We start from the raw sequence: 26,714 nt of genomic DNA, 5'->3' as shown, positions 1-26,714 counted from the left end.
TCTAGGCCGGGGGGTTTAAAAATCATGTTTATTTTAAGTGTAGAGCTGACCTTCTGAGACTGACAACTGGGTAAAATATTTGTCTGAGCCGTATGGCGTATGGACAGTCTAAAGGGAGGGATAGGTTTGTTGTTTTTCAACCCGGGTCTTATTGAAAATTTGGTTCCCATCATTTATAACTGTTCATAGCTCAGCCTCGCTCGGCGCTTAAATGCAGTCCACTGGGGCAAAGGTTTCAGCATCAAAAAACGTTGAATCTCATTCTTGAAAACAGAAAGGTTGACACCCTCGGTGACAGGCTGCAGCAGAGTGGTAAGTTTCTCAACAGTCGTAAGCGTTCAGCTAGCTTGTGCTATGAAAAGCCTTATTAGAAATGGCTTTGCTGTTCATCCTATTTCTGTTTTGGGGTTTCTCTCATTTTCCTGTTTTGCTTCACTAAAAACATGAATTCAGTTATTTTAAGGTCCCTTGTTTTTTTTTCCAATTTTGGTATTTTCTATCATTCCTTTATGTCTACTTCTTGTGTTAATGTGTTTTAGTTCAGAAAGGAAATAATAGCTACCATTATTTTCCAATTATTATGCAAATACTTGCCGGTGGGAGCCTTTTTAAAAAATTTTTTTTCTTCCTTTCTTTCTTTGGAGCTCAGGCTACGCACCTTGCTGAGGTGCCTAATCTTTGAGCCTTTTGAGAATAAATTCCTGACTGATATACGCTCTTGGTGCATGTCGCACATCTACTCCTACTCCCACTCCTCTTTGTTTTTTGTTTTCTGTCCCAATCCTCAATAAATTGTTGCCACTGCAGTTTCCTACTTCAGTTTAGTCTCAAAGGCGGAAAACAACCTCTATCAGCCCTGTCAAACGAACAATGAGCTGCGGGAGGGTTTATTCACCTCCACAGGTGGCAGATTTTCTCTCTGTTTCTACTGTGAGACATGTTATTCTTATTCCAGTGGCCTCCTCCAGATCCCACATGCAGTTTGGACCAAACAAAAGAGTGCATGAGGAATTCCTGGCTTCTTGGTTATTACCCGGTGTTTTGCACCCTTATGGTTTCAGTTTACACGGCTATAGGGGTGAATTATCATTTGTGTGCGTCAGTGAGCCGGTCAGCATCTGCTTGTGTCTTTACTAGGGTCCTCTGTTTTTCATTTGGCTTGGTTAGGTGTCTTTACTGCTGTTTCCATTTAAGCTAAAGGGGATAACATGGGACATTGGTTGTACCTCTTGTCCCATTATTCTATTTGACTATAACTCACCAATAACTATGATCATAATATGTACTATTATATTAAAGTATAATAATATTCAACCCCTTCCATTGATCAAATGGGAGACTACACTAACTATTACCCATGATGTTTTTTAAAAGCCACTTTTCCCTTTTTACTTCCAGGCTTCCATTTTAAACTTTTAGAACACATTTGATTTTGATTTTTCTATGAAATCTGCAGTAGCAGAACTCACAGTGTATGCTGCTGTGGTAATGTTTTTCCTGATATTTGGCTTATGTAAACGACATGACTTGCCGCGAGGCAGTATTAGCAAATCCTAATCGTCTCATTGTGTTATGGTGATGGTGTGATTTGGGCTGCGAAGTGCGATTCCACCGCTAATGGCAACTGAAAGTTAATATTTCATCACATAAAAGTCATAAATGTAGCTTTAACTATAACAGGGAATACAGGGCCCTCTTACAGTCCACTCTTCCGGTGGACTGGTGACATCTGCTATGGTGAATAAAAGACTTGGAATTTATGAAAGGACCATACTGGTGTCAAACTGAGTTTCATCCCATTTACTCATCGGCACATGCATTTTAAATTTTAACCTTGAGCATTTTCCTCATAATAGCTTGCTTTTATGGATTTTAATATTAACTCTATTTTTGAGTTTTGGAAAATTCTAACGATATGGTGAGAAACCAACTTTAAGGCTATCCCCGTGGTTACTCTAAGGTAGCAAGCAGTTTGGTGAAAGTTACTTTGTTTTATATTTGTTGATTCTATGTTAAAGCAAGGGCGCTTCCACCCTCATTCACAAATTCAAAATATGGCCAAAGCAAAGCTTTTCCACCAAAGCATTAATGTACACCGGTCAGCCACAACATTAACCCCCACTAATAACCACTAATATTGTGTAGACCATACACAATATTTGGTAGGTACTAACCACTGCATACCGGGAACACCCCACAAGACCTGTCGTTTTGGAGATGCTCTGATCCAGTCGTCTAGTCATCACAATTTGGTCCTTGTCAAAGTCGCTCAGATCCTTACGCTTGCCCATTTTTCCTGCTTCCAACACATCAACTTCAACAACTGACTGTTCACTTGCTGCCTCATATATCCCAACCCTTGACAGGTTCCACTGGAACGAGATAAGCAATGTTATTCACTTCACCTTTAAATGGTTTTAATGTTGTGGCTGATCAATGTATATTGAAGATAGTAGTAGAACAATCAGTGATCTGGCATATTGCCAAACATGTTTTTTCTCTCCTCCACATTCTCATCCAGTGTGGGTCCTGTGTTTTCCAGGTGACATGATGTCTGAGCTTAATGAGCAGAGTTTCAGGTGAATCTCAGCAGAGGCACCCTCACTCTGGAAGCTAAACCACACACTTCCTCTTCCCTAAGACAAGCAGAAGCTGGTTGGAACCGAGCCAAACTCTTATTTTGTCTAATGTTGGCTCAGCTTAAACCAATGCCACGGGACAGTTCCAGAATCCAAAAGGAATGTTCCCTGCAGTTACGACAGCTTTGTGTCACTGACATTGATAACGCCAATGGAGCGCCACTGAGAACGAGGGGTTAACAGCAGATGTACTGTATATTTAATAGAGCAGATGACAATGGCATTGCTGTTGTGAGGGGGCAGGATTTTTGTGGCTGTCTACCCTCAGTCATCGACAGGGTGCACACGTGTTGCATTTCTCCTAAACTTCGATTCTGGCACAAACAATATAATACACAATTGTTCATTTTATCAAATTTGTGTCACTTTGATATGACCTGATCGGTGGTGTTGTGTTTAGATGTGACTACAGTTTTGATAGATATTTCAAAGCTGTTGAAGTACACTAGGGTGGGGGAAAAAAATGAACTTTTCTTTTCATATGATATTGCTTTTTGCTTTTCTTGTCATCGGTTTTGTTGAAGGACAATAAAAAATATTCACTAATAGCACAATGCGATGGCAAAGATTAAGATTTCATGTTTGTTTGTTTTATTTATTTATTTATTTTGTCAGTTGAAAAAAGAGCAAATTTAAAAAAGATCTCGGCAACTGAAAAAGGTCTCATTGCTTTCCACGATAATGAGAGTTATTTTTAACTTATTGGTTGGCACGGTTCTTTCTTTTCTGGGATGTCTGTCCTTGAAGAGGTGGAGAGGGTCGTCTGGCGATGAGGGTTTTTGGTTTGTTTCCTGGAATCCCCCTGGCAGAGATTTTTCAAGGCGTATGAAGACACCCGACCCCCACTTCTTACCGTGCTGCAATGTTTGACATACTATGCAAAAGTCACCTTCACTCAAAAGTTTGTATTTGCTTCCTTTAATGTATGCATAAGTCAAACTAAAATAAGACAAGAATATGGAGACTTCGTTAACAATCCTCAAAAGTAATATATTCTTTTCAAACCTAATACTTTAAAATCCTCTCATTGTCTATTCTTGAGCCAGCATGTCTCCTATTCAACGGTAAAGAGCGGATGCGTCAGAACCCAAATAGAGCCCTCCCAGTGCCCCCACTTTGTGTTTTCATTTTGATCTGTCTGATAGACCTGTCTGATAAAGTTGGAGAAAACTCTAAGGGATAGCAGGCGATAAGGAAGAAGCCGGGCTCGCTGCCAGTAGACAGCCTCTTCTTCTACAGCTTTATAATACTCTGAGGCTAATGGGTCTTCGAAATCCGTCCGTGGACAAACCCGGCACTGTTTTCTCTTTCTGACCATGGGGCAATGTAGAGAAACTGTAGAGCATGGTCATAGTCTCCGTAGAAGCTGATCATATGCACGCGCAAAGGGCTTGATACATATACGCAGCAGCTGAGTTAAGGGAGTTAAGGGAGGTGAGCACACTAACCCCTGACACGGTGATCTGGATTACGAAATAAAGCTGTCATGTCTGTAACTTCACAAGGTGGTGCCACTAGGTGGTGTTATCATTACTATGTAGGCAGAGTTATACAAAGGGCGCAAAAGCAGGTAAACAGTCATTATTCAGAAATAACTGACTGCTGATTGCCCTAATTGGCCAATCAGAATCGAGTATTCCACAGCGACGTTTATTAACATGAAATAGTTGTGTAGTCTGTGAATCTTCTCTGGGCTGACTGGGACGGACTGGGAGTCGGGCTGGGAGGCTGGAGATAGCTAGAGCACAAACAAGGGACTGAGTGTAGTAAGCAGAGGTGGAAAAGAGGAGGATTTTGAGTCAACCATGTGGATTTGCTAATTAGCATCAGCCCAGAGGTCCAACTACTGAGTGAAATCAGTGCAGGACTTCTACTTTCTGAACCTGGAATTTTCCACCTCTGCATGTAAGGTAGCACCTGGTTAAAGGGATGTTTGTTACAAGATGGGTTTTGTTTTCTAAAGAAGAGCAGAGTAGGGGAAATACTCAAAACATTCTCTCTACCTAACTTAATGGATTTTTTTCGTGCTATCTCGGAGGGAAAAACAATGGCCAATTATTTTTTTGTGTATGTATAACTACCACTGACTTCTTCACACTCCCACTCATCATATGTATATGTCTGCATTTGCAGAGAAGCTGTTTTAAAACACAAGTGCTAGTGATAATCTCACCATATGGATATAATGGTCGACTGAGGGCTGAATTTAAAAAAAACACACATCCCTCTTGATTTATGGGCCAGAGACACTTATTGTCGCAATCAGAGGCTGAGTGCTGATGTGGCGTGCTGGAAGGCAAACGAGGAAGATGCAGAAGGCCGAAATGTGCTTTGGGTTAATGAGCTACATACTAAGCATGTATTGCATGCACAGTAGCCCAAAGTTGCTAGAGTCAGGAAAGCTCAATTCTGGCTTCTTTTGATGGTGTTGTTTGAAACATTCATAAGGAAATGGAACGGAAACATGTTTAGGGATTTTGCTTGCGGATTTCTGTATCAATCATTGCCGACATGGCTTCCATGCCAGGTCAAAAGATCAGCGTGGGTCAGCTAATGGATGACCAGGTGCAGAATGAATTTGTGCATAACTTTACTGCAAACATTCGCCAGTCTTTTAGTAGCTGTGATTGTTTGTCTTGATTTATTTTTTTTCCTGCGTCATGCTGTTTACATAAATTTAAGGCAAGTTGTTTTTTGTTGAATAATCCACTCATCATCTACTAACGCAAACTGCTCTGCAGCATACAGTATGAGCACACGCTTTTCATTTACTCATGAGGGAGATTCATGAACCTTTGCAACTGGTGTTCCTCGTCGGCACGTAGTTTTAACATTTAGAATTTTTCACACAAATACAAAAGTAAAATTGATTATTTATAAATGAGAGACTGGTAAAATAGTGTTCTTGTGTTTTATAATACATTTTTTAAAAAGTGGGTTCCTGCACAAATTCAGTATCCAGCTAGATCCTTTTATAATCAGAGTTTCCAAAGCTAAAGTTACGATTCCAGGCTTAGCTCGCAATGTTTCATCTTATTGATTTGGATCTGATAAGGGACTTTATGTTCCTGTCTGTAGGGAAAATGTCAGATGTCCGGGCGGTGAGGAAGAGACAGCAGCTGAATAACCTGATTGGAATGGTAATAAAGCTGGCCAGACCCAGGTGCACTGTTGTGGACTTCTGCAGTGGAGGTGTAAGTAAAATTATTATATTCAACGATTCCTTTATCTGGTTACAGCTAATTCTCCACACCAGAGAGCCTTCCCACGAAGCACAGGGTTATTTCCTTTAATACATATGTGACAGCGTTGCTAGCTCTCCTGGTGAAGGTAAGAGCTCATAACTGTAGCATTGCGTGGGCAGTGAGTCAGTGAAAAGGAAAGACATAACCACAAGCCTTTTAATGTTCTCATTGTCTGATTTTTATGTATTTAATTTTTAATTTTTTATTTATTTATTTATTTATTTTTTTCCCGCCAACCCAGGGTCATGTTGGGATTGTTCTCGCTCATGCACTCCCAGATTGCCAGGTAACGTATGTGCACATACTCTATTTCCTATTCTCTCTATTTTGTAACTGTGTAATCGTATTATTTATGCTCTTTGTTGGGAGCAAATGAATCACTTGTCTCACTATAATTGGGCTGATGACATACAAAAAAATCTGGTTTACATTTTGTTTTTTTGTACACATTTTTTATCTATTTTTTTGAACCTGTGCGGTCAGCCTGCTGGCCATACAACACAGAGTATTTGTGCCATTGAATCTAGGATAGAGTTAGTCTGCAAGTGGAGTTCAACTTCTCAACCTGCAATGCCACGCTTTATTCATTCTTTAATCATCAAGAACTGCTCCAACAACTCTGTCCTGTGGACGACCTGTAGGAGGACAAGAGCACAGCTTTTTGTTACACAGAACCACCACCCATGCCCCTCTTTGGTGAACCATCTTACCATGGTTTGGTCTTTAAACAACTAATCCTCATAACTTCTCCAAGAGGGGGAGAATCACCACGAGTGGGACAAATAAACATGGAAACAAACAGTTGCTGTGATGACAGTTGAGTTGTTGCGATGGCAGATGGACTCTAGTTAGTAAACTGACTTTTACTGAACTGGAGAACAACAACTTGAGTCAATTCTAGTTCGCCAGCCAGGCATCTCATGTCGTAGCAGTCTTTGTTTCATCCCATTTCCATCACACAGGCAGTATTTGCTGAGGCGCTATCTGCGTAGAGATAGTGTAGGCCCTGAATGCGGCCAGAATCCAATCAAAGAGTTTCCTTCTCCGACAAACTCAAGAAATTCCAAGTAATATACTGTATCTCCTACTCCAATCCTACTGAGTCATCTTTAAAAGCCTTCTCACCAGGGCTTAATTTGTGCCGGATCCTGCCGGAAAACGATCCGGGACTTCTCAGATTGGGACCGGAACCTATTTGATTGGATCCGGCAGCTCCTCAGAAGATGCAACAATATTTTCCATCGATGCGCTGCGCTCCGCCTTTTTTATCTGTCGTTCTCGTTTCGTTTCAGCACAGCAGCACCGAGGTGTTGTCTGTGCCCCAGGCATTCTGGTTTTGTTGCGTTCCACGGCAGCACCGGGAAATGCGTAATGGAGAGGGAGCGATCCTGCGCGTCTCTGGTCCTCATTTCTCCAAATAAAAACAGTGTTTTTATTTCAGATGTATCCTCCTTGTATCATCCTCGTTTTTTTTCTCCCCTTGACCCGCGGTTCAGCAGCCTCTCTGTGTTCCGGTACCTCCTGATTTACAAATGAAGCACTGCTTCTAGCATCTTCCAGAACGGTCTGGTACACCAGCTCCCCTGCTCCCCTCCTCACTGGAATGACTTCACATCAAACATTTATAAGTTACCCCGCCCACCACCTCCTCCAACCACTGCCCCCGGGAGAAGGTACAGACCTTCATCCACCAGGACACCCTGCTTCAAAAAACACTTATTAACTCCTTCCAACCCACACCTATAGCTGCATGGACAATAAAGTCCCCACACGATCCACCAGTCTGATATGTGTTATGTTCTTGTGTTCGACTGTTTGGTGTTTCATGCAAGCTGAGTTGTACAATGTACCAAAAGACCACCAGTCTTAGCTGCGTGGTCTAAACAATCGATCTGAATTTGAGATGGTGTCCGCCAGCAAGCCGTTAAATTTGCATTTATTTTTTCCCACAAAAAAATGACAAATCACAAGTTCCAAAAATGTGTGCAAGCTAGGAAATGCTTCTCCACATGTATTATTGGAAATCTATTGAGGTGTGTTAGGTGTGTGTAGTTTTTCGAGAGTAGCCTCCATGGGTCTTCTCACTCGGGTCTACTCGGCTTCTTGCCCAATGGCTTATGGCATTGCAGTGTTTTGAAATGCTCACTCTGACTGAATTGTGTTAGATTCACTTGGAGATGAAAACTTGGCCATTATTTCTGAATAGTGTTGAGCGGAGGCTGCAAGTAAGAATGATTATTGACTTCTGAATGAGGTCTTTGCGTAATTCAACTCACATTTGCGACTAAAAGTGTGTGTGTGTGTGTGTGTGGGTGTGTGGGTGGGTGGGTGTGTATTTACTGCTTGTCTGTGTGTGTATATACTGTATATATATACTGTGTGTGTATGTATGTATGTATGTATGTATATATTGCGTGTATATATATATATAGCCTTGGAACCCGCCATGTCGAATGTTGAATTATAGGAGCTTATAACTGCTAAGGCTGCAGTGTAACTAAAGCAATATTTGTTGCACTTTCAATGGCCTGTCCTTTTTTAGTTTTACTTCATGAAATCATGAGTGTTTTGAAAGCAAGGTCTTCGATCTTTCTTTTAATGAGCTACTCCAAAGAAAATTTACCTTGCCGCAGAAAAAAATCGTCTCATTTTACTTAGTCTTTCCGTGCATTCGTTTTCATTTATTTTTAGTTTTGTTTGCCTTGCTGACTTCAATTCTTTTTGTATTTGAAGATCTTCTCCTCTTTTCTCTTTGAATCTTTGATTCTTGTATTTCAGGTAATCCTCATTGAAAACAAGGAAGAGTCTTTGGTCAAAGCCAAGGTCCGCAGTGCCGAGCTGCATCTCACCAACATAAACTTCATCCAGGCCAACCTGGACTACTTCAGCGGACCTTTTCAAATTGGGGTGAGTTTGTTTGTTACCTGTCATCATCACCCTTCTGTTTGGTGTCCTTTATTAACCCTCGTGGCTGGTGGCGCTTCCTGGCACGTCGGCCATACAGGCTGCGGCCTCGGGCTGCAGGGGAGAGAGCGCAACCTGTTTATACGACTCATTCCCCTCTCTCTGCGCCGCCTTTACGCCCAATAAACTGCTGCTGCTGCGACAGCTTCCTACGGTCTGCGTCCTCCTCCCACTGGGCCTGTCGTCCTCTTCCCACTCAGCCTTGTTTCTCCCAAAGGAGAGCTCTGTGCGCTACGTCGCTATCACAGCAGCTGAGTGCAATTCACAACTATATCATGTAAAACATGCATCTTGCGGGAGATAAATGCACCTTGGGAAGACCCTCCATTTTAATGCAGTCTAATGCATTTTAAACAAAAAACAACAACCTTAAAAGTGGATGATTTGCACAACTTTACACCAACAGTCACTCGGTAATAATATGTAATGATACAAAACAAGGGTCCACAGATGATCTTTATTTTCTGCATCATTTCATTCATGACAAGGTGAAAGCCACCCTTACAATCTAGGATGAAACAAAGGGCAGTTAGAATGCAAGGGCACTTAAAATACAGGGGCATATATAGTATAATGTATCTGGAATATCTCTGCGGCCTTGAAAATCGTACTCTTGGTTTACAATGCATGAGACGTTGACCAAACTTGATCTGAAAACCTTCTGAAGTGGGGTATTTTAAAGCTTGTTACATTCAGGAGGGGACTGACGTGTTGCAAAGTAGTAGTTCCTTAAAAGTACTGCTAAACACTTGAGTCATTTTTGTATCACTTTCCAGCAATCGAAATTCTGACCACATCAGTAGTTATATTTTGGAGTTTGTTTTATGTGAAGCAGCTTTTTTACCAGCTCGCACTTCACTCAGTTTGGATCAATAGAACTGTTACCATCCCTGCTTCGATATTAAAATCTCACACAATTGGATAGAGGAACCTCAAAGGTGCTCCAAGAGCAATATTTAAAGAAAAACACACACATCTGCTTGGTTTTTCTCCAGTGCAAATCCAGGGTCCGAGATACACTGTTTGGTTCACTGATGAAAAAACAAAGCTGCGGCCAAGAACCTTAAGTTCTATTCTTACTTTTCTTACCCAAGTTCCTCAGAGTATTCTCTGCAAAGTTCTGCGTGTTGGCAGTAAAACCCAAAATGGCTGCCAGCCACTTTAAAAGATAGAAAGATTTGTCTTGGCCATATAACACGGTTACTTCTTAAACGCACCATAAATCCTTAACACTGCCATCGCTGGGATGGCTGCGTGTTTAATACCTCAAGCTTAACACCTAACAACTATTGATTCTACACAGCTGTTTGTAAGAACATGATACACATTACATTTGATTTTCTCAATAAGAACCATATTATGTGTTTTATGAGTACAGAACTTACATTTTATGGGATAAGATAGATGGATAGTGAGCTTGGGCTTGGGCTTGAGCACGTGTCATCTGCAGGTCTCCTGGATTTCATCTAAGCAATATTCTGATCATTTATCACTAAATGGGTCTTAATTTGCGGCTGCTTATGTGTTTTTTGTTGGTTCTTATCACGCAGTTTGGCTTCCGGTTAAAATCCGAACATTCAGAAAAGCCATCCCTCTACCTTCTTTTTCTCGGCCATATTTCGTTCTGATTTCAGAGCTTTACCTTTACTCAAACTCTATATAATGCACCTGCTTCAATTAGAAGAAACTATTGCTGCCGTCTTTCTACTCCACTGAGACTCGTTCCACCCTCTTTCTGTGTGTGTGTGTGTGTGTGTGTGTGTGTGTGTGTGTGTGTGTGTGTGTGTGTGTGTGTGTGTGTGTGTGTGTGTGTGTGTGTGTGTGTGTGTGTGTGTGTGTGTGTGGTAGTTTTGTAACCTGGAGAGAGGGAGTTTGCATTCCAAAACACACTGATTTTCCACTGCCATTTTCCCGCTGAGTGAAGTAGTGCGTACACTAACATATAGTGCTTCATTTAAAAACACAGTTACATTGGGTCTTTCCTACTTAAAGATTCACACTCCACTTGTTATCGCAAAGTCCTCCACAGAGCTATCCCTATTCCAGGTTGACATAATGCTGATTTGCGTTGTGTATATATATATATATATGGTCCCATTTTTAGTTACATACCTTTAATCAAGTTAATTGAGTTGTGGTTTGTCCGTATCTGACATCACTTTGGAATTAATGATCGGAAACGGGTACAATGAATTTAATGTCATTCTTTACTCTGTACTAAAGAAAACATCTGCCAGGGCCCAGAGACGAGGAAGCCTCTGCTTTGAAATTGATCAGGGTTTTATTGATTAGGGTTTGATTTGAATTTCATTATCACTTGTGATTAATGGTCCAATGCTTTGCAATTGATCTTGTTTTTTTCTTTTTCCGGGCCATTTAAAAAAAGGAAGGGGGGGGAGTTAATTTATGTCATTGCCCCGAGACTTATGTGAGAACTTTTTCAAATCCAATACTAACACTGGTGTTGCTTAAGGGTTGTTGTTTTTTTGTTTGTTTCTTACTTTTTTTTTTTTTTCTTTTTTTTCTTTACTCCAATAGAAAAACATAATAAATTGGAAAAGAATCAAAAAACAGACGTGGACAAATTTGTTGGTACCCTTACAGCTCATACTTCATACCTCCTGAAAAGTGATGAAATTAAAAGCAGTTTTCTCTTGTATACCTGCATGCCTTTGGTATGTTATAGAGTAAAGCAAAGAAACTGTGAAAAGAGGTAAATTATTGCTAAAGAGATCAATTATATTCAAAAATGGACTGGACAAATTTGTTGGTACCCTTAACCTAATATTTTGTTGCACAACCTTAAGAGGCAATCACTGCAATCAAGCGATTTCTGTGGCTCTCAATGAGACTTCTGCATCTGTCAACTGGTAGTTTGGCCCACCCCTCCTGAGCAAACTGCTCCAGCTGTCTCAGGTTTGAAGGGTGCCTTCTCCAGACTGCATGACCTAGCTCTTTCCATAGATGTTCGATAGGATTCAGATCAGGGCTCATAGAAGGCCACTTCAGAATAGTCCAATGTTTGGTTCTTATCCATTCTTGGGTGCTTTTAGCTGTGTGTTTTTGGGCCATTATCCTGTATCCTGGACCCATGACCTGCGAATGAGACAGAGGTTTATGACACTGGGCAGTACGTTTCGCTCCAGAATGCCTTGATAGTCTTGAGATTTCACTGTGTCCTGCACAGATGCAAGGCACCTCGTGCCAGATGCAGCAAGGCAGGCCCAAAACATAACCGAGCCTCCTCCATGTTTCACAGTAGTTATGGTGTTCTTTTCTTTGAAAACTTAACTTTTTCATCTGTAAATAAAGAGCTGATATGACTTGCCGAAAAGCTGCAGTTTTGACTCATCTTTCTAAAGGACATTCTCCCAGAAGCATTGTGGCTTGTCAATATGCATTTTAGCAAATTCCAGTCTGGCTTTTTTATGTTTTTCTTTCAAAAGTGGAGTCCTCCTGGGTCTTCTTCCATGGAGCGCACTGTCATTCAAAAAGCGACGGATGGTGCCATCAGACACTGATGTACCTTGACCTTGGAGTTCAAGTTTACCTTTTTGGAAGTTGTCCTTGGCTATTTTTCTACCATTCGCCGTCGAAGCCGGTCGATTTTCCTCTTGCGGCCGCGTGCAGTGAGTTTGGCTCTTAATACTTCTTAATAATATTTGCAACTGTAGTCACAGGAACATCAAGCTGCTTGGAGATGGTCTTATGGCCTTTACCTTTAACATGCTTGGCTATAATTTTCTTTCTGATCTCCTCAGACGACTCTCTCCTTTGCTTTCTCTGGTCCATGTTCAGTGTGGTGCACACGATGATACCAAATAGCAGATTGACTACTTTTCTTCATTTAAATAGGCTGAATAACTGATTATAAGATTAAAGACATGTGTGATACCAATTAAAGTAAACAGTTAGTTTGAAATATCACTATAATCCAATTATTTATAATCTTTTCTAAGGGGTACCAACAAATCTGTCCAAGCCATTTTAGAATATATTATATTATATAGATATTTTCACAGTTTCTTTGCTTTACTCTGACATACCAAAGGCATGCAGATATACATGAGAAAATTGCTTTTAATTTTTAATAATCACTTTTCAGGAGAAATGAAGCATTGTTTCAATGAGCTGTAAGGGTACCAACAAATTTGTCCACGTCTGTAAATATGATCAATTTCAGATACAAAGCATAATAACTTGTTTAATGTATATTGGAAGTCACTACTATTTACGTTCTATTTGATCTACATGTGACTCTGGTTTGTTAGATTCTGCCTCAAATGTGTTCATACAAATAGAGCCACTCCTTTTTTTCTCATTTTGGAACACAATATCAAGAGCGGTGTCAGAGTACAGTCATTGTGGAAAGAAACACTTCCTAATAGGAAACTACATGAAAAGTAATGTTTAGAATGTTATTCACGCAATACTATTTTTGTAGGGCTAGTGCTGAAATATCAGTAACAATTGGCATCTTGGTTTAAGCCCACGGAAGAAAAATAAATTACAGAATGAACACAAAGATGCATGTAAACTCCCCAAAGAACATGACCATTTTCAGGGCCATTTGCAAAATGGTTTGCATATTATTCCACTTACTATATGCAGTTATTCCATAATAAGGCTTCAGATAATCCTAAATCTTATCATGCAAATCATATTAATCTCATCGTCCTAAATGGAAATAATTGATTCTTTGGTGATTAACATTCGGTACGTGAACTTCAATTGTGCACTAACTACATAGAACTCTCCATGTTTTTTTCTCTGTATTTTAAACCTTTTTTTTTTTTTTTTAATTGTAACTCCCCATGTTAATTAAAATTGGTTTGAGGTACAGTTAATCATAGTTGATGAGGAATTAATTGTCAAGTTTGGAGTAAACACCCTCCATGAAGGCTGAGCAGAAGGTTTGGCGCAGTCCAGGTGTTTCCCGAGAGCATTTGCTTCAGAGAAAAGCTCCACTGTTGGGAAATTTAGCCAAGCACTTTAAAAACAAAACAAAAAAACTATTAAAAATGATGGTAATTAAATTATTTCCAATGCAAAATGTTAACATTTTACATTATGTGTCTTAATGGTAATAATAAATGCCTAATTTCAAGTCGCCTGTCTCTATGGAATTGTCATTCAGTCAATGTTAAAGTTAATTGGAAAGGTCTCTTTGAATGTTTAAAACTAATGCTACAATAAAATGGGTGTTTTGCAGCAAAGAGGTGGATTTAAGTCTGTTTTGACCATTAATCTGTGAAGCAGCAGTGGATCTTGGCCCAGCTTTCGTCTAAAGTGTGCGTGTGTGGCATCGCTGCCACGGCAACGTACAGTAGCTCCAGACCCTCGGGCGCCGAGTGACAACTCCTTGGAAAACCTCAATGCCACAATTATGGGAGGCTTCGGCTTTCAGCTCGAACAAACCCAGACTACGTTTGCACTGGTTTTATATTGATACGTATATCTAAGATGCCGTTCTCAACGTGATGAACAGTTTCATTTAGACAACCGGCAGAATATCAAGAACTACAATTCCAGAATGATGAATCACACTCCTGCTCCCCCTTGAAAGGAAATTTATAGGGTTTTTGAAGTAATAAAGTTGCTTGCTAGTTCGAGCGGGGAAACGAGGCTGGCTGCGGGGATGGCTGCTCTCTCTTTCTTCATTATTGAATATGTGGCCACTCCAGGGCTAATGTATAGCGAGATACCAATTGTCACGCACAGTTTAACCACTCAATAGGAGTCCTGGAGCAGCCGTGTCTCGGCTCCCAATACACCAATATGCTTTGTTTGTTCTAACATTCGGAGTGTTGCGTCTTGAGGACGGATGTACTTGGAAGCACTATTCTCATTAGAATATATCGATGGGACTGATTGAGTTCTCTGTAAGATTCTTTTAAAGATTTGTTGGTGTGTATTATTACACAGCTCTGAAGAATACTCTATTCTGATTGGTCAATGGCAGCAATCAGCAGTCTGTTATCTCTGAATAATGACCACTGTCTGTTGATAAATGCAGAAAATGCAAAATGCAACACTGCTGTCATTTTTTCGCAGGTGGCTCTGCATGCGTGTGGGGTTGCTACGGACATGGTGGTGGAGCACTGCGTCCAGGCCGGAGCCGACTTCGTGGTCAGTCCCTGTTGCTATGGCTTCATCCAGAACACTCTCAAGTTCACTTTCCCCAGAAGGTCCGCTCGTCCGCCGCACGTCCGTCTCTTTGTTTCTGCTCACTTCCTCTAATTGTCTCCAACATCGCTTCTTCCTTATTAGACCCTGTTTTTAATTACATCCCTCCCCACCTCTCGTTTTAATTTATTTTTAAATTTAATTTATGTAATCTTCATTAGAGCTGTCCTGATTATTACATTATCGCCTGATCGCAGTTATGTAAACTGATCATGATGATTTTCTAAAGTCGTCAGTCGCCACATTCATGTTTTCATCCAAATTTTAAACCAATGTTAGAAATGCAGGAATAAATATTGGAATTACGTGAGTTTCCGTTATTTCGGTCGAGGCAAATTAACTAGTTTAATTAACAAACTTAATTAATTTGATTAGCAAATTAAATGAGTCTACCTTAATTGGTATGTTCCAATGCTCTCTCCTATAAGATGGATGTGTATTATTACACTGTTATAAGCTTATACTGTGATCGTGGCATAACATGAACAGTATAAGCTACATGTCAGTATCAATTATTTGCACAACAATTACTTGTCAACTAAAAGTTCATGACTGTGACAGCCCTAATCGTTATTATTTTCCTCCCTTTCAATTGTTCTCTCTTACCCACACAAAGCAACAACTAAATGAACACATATGCACACATTTCTTTTGCGCCATAACCTCCACTGTTGGTCCAGCAGCAGCAGCTAACAATCCAATAGTGTTTGGAAGGAAAAGCAAAGGACTTCATCTAATTCAGGGGTCGGCAACCTCTTTGGCTGGGAGAGCCATAAAAGCCAAATATTTCTAAATGTATTTCATTGTGAGCCATATAATATTTAATAAAATTGAATGCAACTTAATGCGTGCATTTTTTTTAAGTAAGGCATACATTTTTAACCTATAACACATCTCTGAGTACTTAAAAAAGTGCTATATATATAATACATTTCTCTTTATTCTTCTTAATATTTTTGTTATACTGTAGCAAAGCAATAATAAATGAAATACTTTTTACCATTAACGCGACTTCTGGCGCTGCATGGTTTTTCTGGTGGCCTTGCAGTCTGCTTCATACGTAGGTGAGGTTAAGCTTCATGGAGGGGTTGAGGCTTCCATCAGTTAAACGTGAGCGTAGGTTGCTCTTAATGTTTCTCAGATGCGAGAAAGACTGCTCACATGCGTATGTAGAGCCAAACATGGTCAATACAGAAATACTCACACGCTGCATTGTGTGGTATGTGACGCGAAGCTCGTTCCAAGTTTTAAGAATCAGCTGGTCTTCAGGTTGAAGTTCAAGACATTATTTGTCACATACATATCGAAGTTTTTTTCCATTTCTGTCCACTTGTGTTCAGCTGATTGGTCCGACTCGAGGCAGGGAGTTTTCTTCATGTTTGTCTGTCTTACAGAGGGGATTGGCGCACGGGCTCATAAGCAGCCCAGCAGTGGAACGCCATTCCTCCTGCGCCCAAGAGGATAATTGTTATCCACAATTATCATAATAATCCTAAGGTTATAAATATAATTGTGGCCTGCATGCCGCATGTCGGTGCACCACGGCCAGAAAGACTCCGTCTCCCTCCCTAAACCCTTACCTGTGGGCAGAGACTCCCACAAGTGGCGCCTGAACAGAGACCCAGGAGGGGCAGGGAGCCGAGTAAAAGGTGCCCCGGAGTCTTTTTCTGGTCCGCAGCCGGTGCTTGACTACGCCTCTTTGTCCGCAACATTTATATTTAGAATTTTATTTTCAAATTTGTAATTTCTCTTACCAGTTTTACTTTCAAATGACACAGAATAATTATTTATTACTTGTTAATTGTGATGAAAAATTTTAGCTCAAAATTGTCTGCGCGCCATATACCGTCATCGAAAGAGCCATGATTGGCTCGCGAGCCAAAGGTTCCCGACCCCTGATCTAATACATTCAAATTCAAGGCTGATTGACTGTGTCAGTTTTGGCCGCCACTTTTTTTTAGTGCTTCCACCCGAGGTTATGTTCCTGAAACTCCCATGGAGATTCTGCAGGTGCTTACATTCCACGCACCTCCCAAGGTGTTTATGAGGTGAAAGGTGACATTTTCCCACCGTGACAGACACTCTCGTAGGAAGTCTGTAACTAGCCAAGTTAAAGATACAGTAAGTGTGTGTCCAGTGACCTGACTGGACCCGACCAACGATATTGTTTCCCAACTGTTTCTCTACCGTGGCACACTATTTATAATTAAATAATCCCACAGCACACCACTGTTGCTGGAGAAGGCCAAGACTATCCTGTTAGAAACATCACAAACACATAGTACTCAAATGTGCTTATTATTATGACCTACTAAGAGTAAGTGATGCAAGATTCGTAAACAATTCATACAAAACTTTTGAATAAAAATTACAGAGGACTAAATTAGTAAGGCAAAAAAGGCAGAGGCATTTGGCATAATTTGTACTTTCACAGTCCACTAAAAGACTACTCTTCTGACTCCTATTCTCTGGAAGTCCTCCCTCGCGCACCCTCGCTCTGCTCAATCAAAATAAAGAGAAATAACAAGTGTGAAAAGAGAGAAAAACGAACGACCCTTTTTTCTGAGTGCCTCGTCAAGAACCGAATCTCAAAAAAGAGTCGAGCCTTTCCTGCTAATAGTTCTCACTTTCAGGATTAAACTTGTTTGTAATCCAGATGGCGTGGATGACTAAATACAGCCTTGCAATTTCGATCTTGCGACACTAGTGCCAATTTGCATTTGTACATTTCTTTGAATGGAATTTGAAACATTTTCAAATCTCACTCCTGGCAAACACCTGGCAAGCTCTCATGGCACGCTAGTGTGCCGCGCCGCAGTGGTGGGGGAAAAACTCTGCTCTAACTGACTCTTAATGTTCGTTTTACCTGGAGGAAAATTAGTTGAGGTAGAGAGTTGCGCTTTCAAACATTACAACGATTAAATCATTCCGCTCAGCACTTGTTCCTAGAGGATAGAGATGCGCTCTTTCCCAGTTTTACAAGTGAACTTGTATTACCGAACATGACAAAAATTTCTAACATTCTGCTCTCTCACGCTCTCTCTCTTTTTTTTTTTTCCTCTCCCATACAGCCAGAGGTTCCAAGAGACCTTGAGTTATAAGGTATGCCTGCGAAATGTGCTTTAATGACATCTATTGATTTACACAAAAACAAAAGTGTCAAGGACGAAGTGTGAACCACTCCGGTTCTTAATAGGCCCGTGCGTCACGTTGATTTCAATAGTTTTAATGAAGAGAGCAAGAAAGGCGTCCTCCTCAAAGATCACAATCTTTTCGAAAGAATCTCACTCATTTGTCTTAGAATGTGTATGACTCCGATACAATGAAAGCTATTTAATTTCCCTGAGTGCAAATGTTAACGTTTCTGTGCTAGGCGTTCGCCGGAACGAATGCTCGCTGCTTTCAGAACGAGTGAAGAGCGGAGAGCACATTTTCATGACTCATTTATCAAACCAGCAAAAATAGCATTTTTGTATTCTAGGGATTTGTACTAAAAAGTGGTGATTACTCGCTGTCTCAAATGGCTAATTCCGCATCTTCTGAATTTCATATTCTAAAACAGAATGGTGTATTAACCAAGTGTTGCTTGTCACGTCAAAGGTTAATCCTGAACATCTGGTCAGCTGTGTCACTAAATTTGACCACATGCTCAATATCGAATATGCTCTCTACTTATGCTGTACCCTTACTATACAACTACTCTACCATTACTCTACATCTACTATATTCAACTCAACCTCTACCTCTCCTATATTCTACCTTTTCCTGAACTCAACCTCGTCTCTCCTCTACCCCTACGTCTACACGACCTCTCACAGTCCAGTCTCAACGATCCTCAGTTGGTCACCCAAAACAAAACTGCATTCTGGGAAGGAGAACCTAAAATGTGGAATGGGACCCAACCCCCCCCCGCGAATAAATTAGTTCAAAGGTCGCTGCCGGTCCGAGTCCCCGCAACCTCAGGCTAGCGAGTTAATATGTCACAAAACTCATTTCCCTCCTCCCTCCATTACCTCTGTGAACATAGGGCACAAAAAAGGGACTCTCTGAAATCCTTTTTTTAGCCTCCACAGGGATTTGCAAATTTGGGCAACAGAGAATGTTACGTTGCTTGGATTGATGTTTAACAGCTCTGCAGTTTAAGGCATTACTCTTTATGTCTTGTTGCCATCTGTACCCAAAAAATGAAAGACATCCTCATTACCATAAAACGCTGAACGTCTGAATGCCATTAATTCAAGCCGAGATTCCACCGGCTTATCCACCTGTTTATACAAGTACGCTCCCAATCATTCCCTCCTTTTGTGGTTTTTATTTTTCTCAAACGGCGAACTGTGTTTGACGCCTGTAAGATCCAGCTGCATAAGCTCTAATGTATCTTTTAAAGTTCTACTCTCAATTCCCACATACTAGTATTTTATATATATAATTCGATAATGCATTTCATTGTGCAAGTTGTTCTGCTTAAACCAGCTGAATGGAGTCACTGTGCTAGGGGTGAGGGAATGCAGAGCAGGAGAGGAGGCCTAAGGATTTGAGATATCAGTGCTGGGAGAACCTGCCGTGTGGCCTGGAAATCAGTGTGGATTCCATGGGGGGAGACCTGGAGACTCTTTGAGTGGAGGCAGTAAAGCGGCGACTAACCGCTCTCCACAGTCCCAGGGTCCCAATACAAGAACAGAAAAGGCTCTAAAATTCCTGCTCTGGCCTTTCAGGAGAAAATACAGATTGGTGTATGGTCTCAAATCTATAAAATAAATCTAAAATAATGGCAGGTTTATAGGATACTTAACCCTAGAAATGTTCGGATTGTCTTTCGGTTTATTCAATATAATGAAAGCCAGTTGGACTGGCTATCATTTTGGGAGGTTTATCTAGATTAAGGGGTCATTATTTGTCATGGCGATCATACAAGTACAGTGCAGATAAAGGGCAAACTACAAGGGCTGTGCAAAATATTTTTAAAAAGTGTGTGTGTGTGTGTGTGTGTGTGTGTGTGTGTGTGTGTGTGTGTGTGTGTGTGTGTGTGTGTGTGTGTGTGTGTGTGTGTGTGTGTGTGTCACACTCACAAATACATATGTTGCTTATATATTATTTTGTTTACATATTATTTTGCTTTTTTGTTGTGTATACGTATGTATATGTTATATATACTGTATATATACATATACACACACTACAAAAAACAAAATAATATAAACAAAATATACAGTATATATGAATATGTGTGTGTTAACAGGAAGCATATTAAACTCACTGCTCTAGTAGAAATGAGTTCTCGATCAAATGTAGGTCTATGCTACTGTATTAGCTTGACTTGAACGGTGGCTGTCTAATATGTTGACACTGAGCGTCTTTTCTTTGTAACAGTTGGATAGAAGACACCTGCAGCAATGTGTTTTCTCTTTTTCCCCCTTTCACCAGGAACACATGGTCCTTTGCCGCTTTGCCGACCAAACGGCCGTCCAGCTCCCTCCCGAAAGACGACTGATCGGTAACAACCTTAACCTCGGACCAGAACTATCACTTATCTCTTTGACAGCTTTCACGCTGTCAGGTCATTGATGTCGATTTCACAAGTGTTGTGTCAGCCTGAATCCCCTGGGCTTCACCTTGCGCTTTTCATTTTGTTGAGGGGAGTCTCTCGTCACGCTGATAGTTCTCAATCTTATCAGACATTATATATACTGTGTGTATATGTACTGTGTGTGTGTGTGTGTGTGTGTGTGTGTGTGTGTGTGTGTGTGTGTGTGTGTGTGTGTGTGTGTGTGTGTGTGTGTGTGTGTGTGTGTGTGTGTGTGTGTGTGTGTGTGTGTGTTTATGTTTATGCCCTCTCCACCTCCTCATCACTCTGAAGCCCTCTTACACGTACCTGCCACCTCAAGCAGCTCCTGCTCTGTCCATTAACCGGCCTCCAACTCTAAGACTAACATCTTCCAACCCTCCCGCTCCTAATCTGCTCTGGGCCGACCGGTGGCTCTCTGTTAGCCCTGGCAGGACAAATCCCCACAGCACAGTGGCGGTTACATCTTCTATCTGGCCCAATCTGCACTTTAACCTAGAAATTCTTAGAGTACAGTTTAGTAATTTGAATGTCTAATTGTTAATTCAAGGGTGTCTGCAGGTCCTTAACAATTCTGGTTTGTTTTGGTTGTTGTTTTATTTTTATTTTTTAAATTTTATTTATTCTTTTACAATGGCCCTAAAAGTCATTAAATAGTCATGAAATTAGAATTTGGGAAATCAGTCAAGTTCGAGTCAACATTTGTTTTAAGACTCATTTAGTTCATAGACTACCCTGTTTCTACCTAATACTTACCTCTGTTCCATACCATATATATAGTACTAAACTGAAATACTTGCCTGTAATACTTAATTGAATGAGAGAGAAATGATTTGTTAGAAAACATCAACTTAGTGATGCCTGCAGGCACCCTGGAATACTTTAATGACGCTATTCAACTTTATTTCTCCAACATTTCACTAATTTGACACTACTATATTTCAACCCTACATTTCAAATTGCCCTTTCCAGGTAAGCGCTGCATGGGCCTGGTGGATCTTGACCGCTCCTGGGCCACCGAGGCTCATGGGTATTCTGTACGTGTGATGACCATGGAGCCCGAGAGCTGCTCGCCAAAGAACAATATGCTGGTCGGCGTGGCCGGAGGTAAAAAGCTACAGGAGAACTGACCGAGACTCTCCAACCAGATCTGACCAATCAGAGGGACGGGTACATTCTGTAATTGGGACTCTGTGGGAATGAATGCGTTGACTGCTTGTGTTTTTTTAAGCGACAGTGGTATTTTTTATTGAAATTGTTTTAAAGATTTGCCTTTGTTGTTTTTGAAATGATATGTTGTGAAAATAAATGTTGTTTGTTTCAGACAATTACTTTTTCAAGAGTTTCCATGGATAATGATTGAGTTTCCCATGTGGATCTATTCTTTGTCAAATCACTTAAGAGCGACAGGAAACTCCAAAGTGTGACCTTCCGGATAGAGGGGTGTGGCGTAGCATCAGCTGCAGCTGGGAACTCAGATGGTTGAGGTGATGACGCTGGAAAAGCCGCAGGATTTTTCTGTCTGTTTCAGAGACGACATTGAAAAAAGGCGAACCGGGCCATTGTCCAGCAGCAATTTAATCGAGTGGCCGTTATGTTTCTTTGTTTTTCTCAGTTTTGTACGCTACGCTACAAAACTACGCGATTAAAACACCAGTTTTGTTTTCAAGGAATATCTGTCCATCTCCACCCCATCGCCCACCACACTCGGAGGCTCGCTGCCGTGGCACCCGGTGTGGTGGGCGATGGATCAAAGAGCCCATAAATCTGACTCTTTCAATACTGAAGGTCAGGGAAAGGTTTTAGAAAGTAGGCAAATGTTCCCAGCAATTCATAATACTTCATCTGTGCATGTGGGAAAGACAGGAATACATACATACATACATTTTTGACATAGATATATCAAATATATACTGATACACTATGATATACTTTATATCTCAAGTTGAGCTGTAACACCAAAAAAACGAATATTGGTGAGAATTTTATTTCTCGAAAGTGTGCTATTGCCGAGCTGAACACTTCAATTATTGCACAACATTATTTTCTGGCTCCTCTTCAGTCTTTTTAGTAAATGAGGACCCTGTTGGATTCTAATGTGACATATGTAAATTTACTTTAAATGGCATACAAAAAGAAAATTCCAACATAGCATCTCTCGCAAAAACACAATCACAAAATGTGATGCTTTTCACGACTGCACACATTTTGTACACCGGATCATGTGTATTCCTCCCAAGAAATGATTTAAATTGAGTTTCCTGTGGCCTTCATGTGATCTGCCTTTAACAAAACTTGCCTTCTAACAAGATGCATAGCAAATGAAAATGCACTAAATGCCATACTGGTGTCTTTGCCAAACTATGTGAACATTTTGTCCTTTTAAACAAAAGCGGAAGGAATATGATTCCTAAATTAGTTAATAAATATGCAGTAGTTACAGAGGTTTGCACATATAATTTCCAATTATCAACTCTTGGTGGTACGAGGTATCTTACAAGGAGAAAATAAAATTACAACCAAATATTCATTTTCACTTTCAAAATGAGGTCAGTTTAATCATCTTAATTATCTGCCACTCCAGGCTTTATTCACCAAAAAGAGTGAAGGTTAATTCAGCGTTATTTCAACAGAAAACATCCAACACCTATACTTAGAGCTATGCCCTGTTCACAAAAGTACAGATACGACACAAATATAACTGCGTAGTCAATCCCAAAGCGAAACTATTAAACAGTCAAACCTAAATGTTTTTATCCAAGGAGTTTCCAGGAGAAGGTTCTGCTGAGAGTCAGGATGGACACCATCGATTTCAGAACTGAAGCACCGTGATGAGATATGAAGGCAGCTTTTAAACCTTCACTTGAGAAATGAAAAGCAGACGGTGGTGATCATTCCTGATGGACGGGGATGCCCGGGTTGATGTGTTGGTATAAGACGGTGACGGTGGAGGAGCTGTCAGCGGTGATCACATGTAAGGCACTGGGGCAAAGAGGTCGAGGTTTGCATAATAAGGACATCACTTTGGTTGGTAAGTGGAGGAAATGCACAAAGGATGCATCAGAGAGGTTCAGATGAATGTGCAAAGCAGCAAAACCTAACTTTGACAAGTAGCAGGAACAGGATCATCTTAATCACCTAAAAAAAAAAAGAAACCCATACAGTGATCTTGACGTGGTTCCAGATAACATCCCTGCAAAATCAGTATATTTTATACAGTGCATAGCTTCTTTAGAGAACTGCAGAATATTTTTTTGGATCGAGTAGACATCTTGACTTCCGAACAATTTTATTCAACACTTTCCTAAACGGTCCATGAAAGGAAAGGAAGTTGACAAGATTCACCGTGTATAGAAAATAGGAATTCAAGTTATGTGGTATGATGGAGTCCCCTTGATGGCATAGATGTAGAAACTTTTCAAAGACCCTGTGGCGGATCCGCCTGCCACACACCACCCGAGTGGCATTTTCAATGCCCTCCGACACAGAGACACAGACAGAAATGTTAACATAATAAAAAAAAAAACAGCGATAGGTCAAATTAATAACATCAAGCACCTTGTTACAATGGCACTTGTCAAGGAGTGGGATATATTAGGCAGCAAGTGAACAGTCAGTTGTTGGAAGTTGATGTGTTGGAAGCAGGAAAAATGGGCAAGCGTAAGGATCTGAGCGACTTTGACAGGGGCCAAATTAGGATGACTAGACGACTGGGTCAGAGCATCTCCAATGTATGCAGTGGTTAGTACCACTACCAAAAGTGGTCCAAGGAAGGACAACCGGTGAACCAGCGACAGGGTCATGGGCGCCCAAGGGTCATTGATGTGTGTGTGGGGAGTGAAGTCTAGCCTGTCTGGTCTGATCCCACAGAAGAGCTACTGTAGCACAAATTGTTAAAAAAGTTAATGCTGCTATGATAGAAAGGTGTCAGAACACACAGTGCATCACAGCTTGCTGCGTATGGGGCTGTGTAGCTGCACAGTCAGAGTGCCCATGCTGAACCCTGTTCACCGCCGAAAGCACCTTCAGAACTGGACCATGGTGCAATGGAAGAAGGTGGCCTGGTCTGATGAATCACGGTTCCTTCTACATCATGTGGATGGTCGGGGTTCAGGTCTGATCCGATGGAGCATCTGTGGGATGTGCTGGAACAACAAGCCTGATCCATGGGGGCCCCACCTCAAAACTTAAAGGATCTGCCGCTAACGTCTTGGTGCCAGATACCACAGGACACCTTCAGAGGTCTTGTGGAGTCAATGCCACGATGGGCCGGAGCTGTTTTAGTGGCAGGAGGGGGAGCTTCACAATATTAGTGGTTATTAGTGATGGTTTTAATGTTGTGGCTGATCGGTGTAAATCACAATGTCCCTTATCGATGTATGTGCTCTTGATATACACATATAAAAACATGACCACACACAAAATGATCCCTGTATAGTTCAACTTCACTATAACTTACGGCTTTGCTACCAATCGAAGCCCTTGATATAAAAGTTAAAGACTTGGACCACATGAACGAACGTCACTTGAATTCTTAATACACAAATCAGCTTTCTTATGGAATTAATGTGGATGGGTGGATCAATATGAGTGGATTTATGGAGGGTGAATCAATATGAGTGGATTAATCTAAGGTGGATAAATATGAGTGGACTGATGTAGGGTGGATCAATATAAGTGAAATGACTTGGTCTCTTAATGTGTATAAAACAAATTGCTGGTTGCATCTTTTGACATGGCTTTCGGAATGGCCGTGTGTCACAACCTGAAGGACTGGCAACATACCAAGTTATCCCTTTTAACTCGTTCAACGTTCCCTAAAAAAGGTCCTCCGAATCGTCTACAGTTCCTTCATCGAAAACCGGTTGCTGGTTCCCGTCCAGTCCATCCATTTTCTTAACCATCATCCGAGTCCGGGTCACTGAGGCACCAGGTTTAGCCGAGCAGCCCAGATGTCCTCGGGAGTAACTTCCTCTAGCGCTTACTGGCGGATTCCGAGGCTTTCCCATGCCAACTGAGAGGTATAATCCCTCCAGCAGCGCCTGGGTCGGCCCCCGGGCTCTCTTCCCAGTTGGCCATGCCTGGTACACCTCCAAAGGGAAGGCACCCAGAGGGGCATTCTTACCAGACACCCGGACCACCTCAACTGTTCATCACAGCAGTATTTTGGCAAATTCTGCCATGAAAAGTCAATACATTAATGGCATCTGAAGTGCATTGATGCTATCAATTATCAGATGATTCTGCTGCATTTGATGCCAAATGTTGATCCAAAAATAGCTTCAGCATCGATGAGTCAAAGGATTTTTGAAGTAGCACCAAATGTGTCACCTGCATTGTACTGTAACATCCTTTTGGAAAAAGGGAGGTTTCTTTCAGGTATTAAGAGGTTTTTATTTTTATATGCAGTAGAAGACATTTATGTATATCTATGACGTCATCTCGGGTGTTTGAGGGCTGAACTCCGAACACTGAGCTCAAGCCTCAACTTGATTTTCTCATGTCTCTGTCTTTACTCTTGTCTCTTTGCTATTGAGTCCGTGGTTAACATATTCATGGTTACATCTTGGCAGATGTGTTCTACTACCCACAATGTAATGACTTCAATTATGTCAACAAAATGTAAACCAACCACTCATTTGCACATCAATATGACATGTTACAAACAGGTCACTCGCCACCGAGCAAACCAGTCAACGATCCAACGTCAACTTAGTGAGAAAAATCCTGACCCGTCCCAATCCTGCCAGCCAGGAAAATATATTGACAGCCAAGCTATTGTACGATAGAAAAAACATCTTGGTTGTATTTTAAAGCAAAATATAGCTGGATCAAGAGAATTCTGCACACTGCTGTTGCATATCAGGTTTCAGTCAAACACAGACCGTCATCGCATTATGAAACATATACACACACACACACACACACACTCTCAAAAATCATGAAAGCATATGCCAAACATGAACAAACTGCATCAGCAAAGAGGCTCAGCGGTCGTCAGTTGAAGCTCACAGACAGAGATAGACAGTTATCCACAGGACAGAGGATGAATGGCCCTAAAGTACAGCATTAAAAAATGACACACACAACTGAATCAGCACCTCTGTGACTCAGCCT

General features: G+C 41.0%; 1 protein-coding gene across 1 annotated transcript in view; it reads left to right on the top strand.

Moving 5' to 3' along the window:
- Window positions 1-21,826, top strand: part of gstcd (glutathione S-transferase, C-terminal domain containing) — a gene marked incomplete at its 5' end in the record, with an annotated part of 37,464 nt that extends 15,638 nt beyond the window's left edge. The window contains 7 exons of the mRNA XM_079999465.1: window positions 5,718-5,833; window positions 6,126-6,170; window positions 8,663-8,791; window positions 14,903-15,036; window positions 18,106-18,136; window positions 20,459-20,528; window positions 21,570-21,826. Coding sequence (XP_079855591.1) covers window positions 5,718-5,833; window positions 6,126-6,170; window positions 8,663-8,791; window positions 14,903-15,036; window positions 18,106-18,136; window positions 20,459-20,528; window positions 21,570-21,727 — 683 coding nt within the window. The 3' untranslated portion in view covers window positions 21,728-21,826. The remainder of the gene's footprint in view (window positions 1-5,717; window positions 5,834-6,125; window positions 6,171-8,662; window positions 8,792-14,902; window positions 15,037-18,105; window positions 18,137-20,458; window positions 20,529-21,569) is intronic.
- Between the last annotated feature and the right edge of the window lie 4,888 nt (window positions 21,827-26,714).

This window comes from Zeus faber (genome assembly GCF_960531495.2).
Source record: "Zeus faber genome assembly, chromosome: 4".
NCBI classification, from domain to species: Eukaryota; Metazoa; Chordata; class Actinopteri; order Zeiformes; family Zeidae; genus Zeus; species Zeus faber.
Note: the sequence above shows the minus strand (reverse complement) of the source record. Positions and strands in the feature narration are given on the sequence as shown.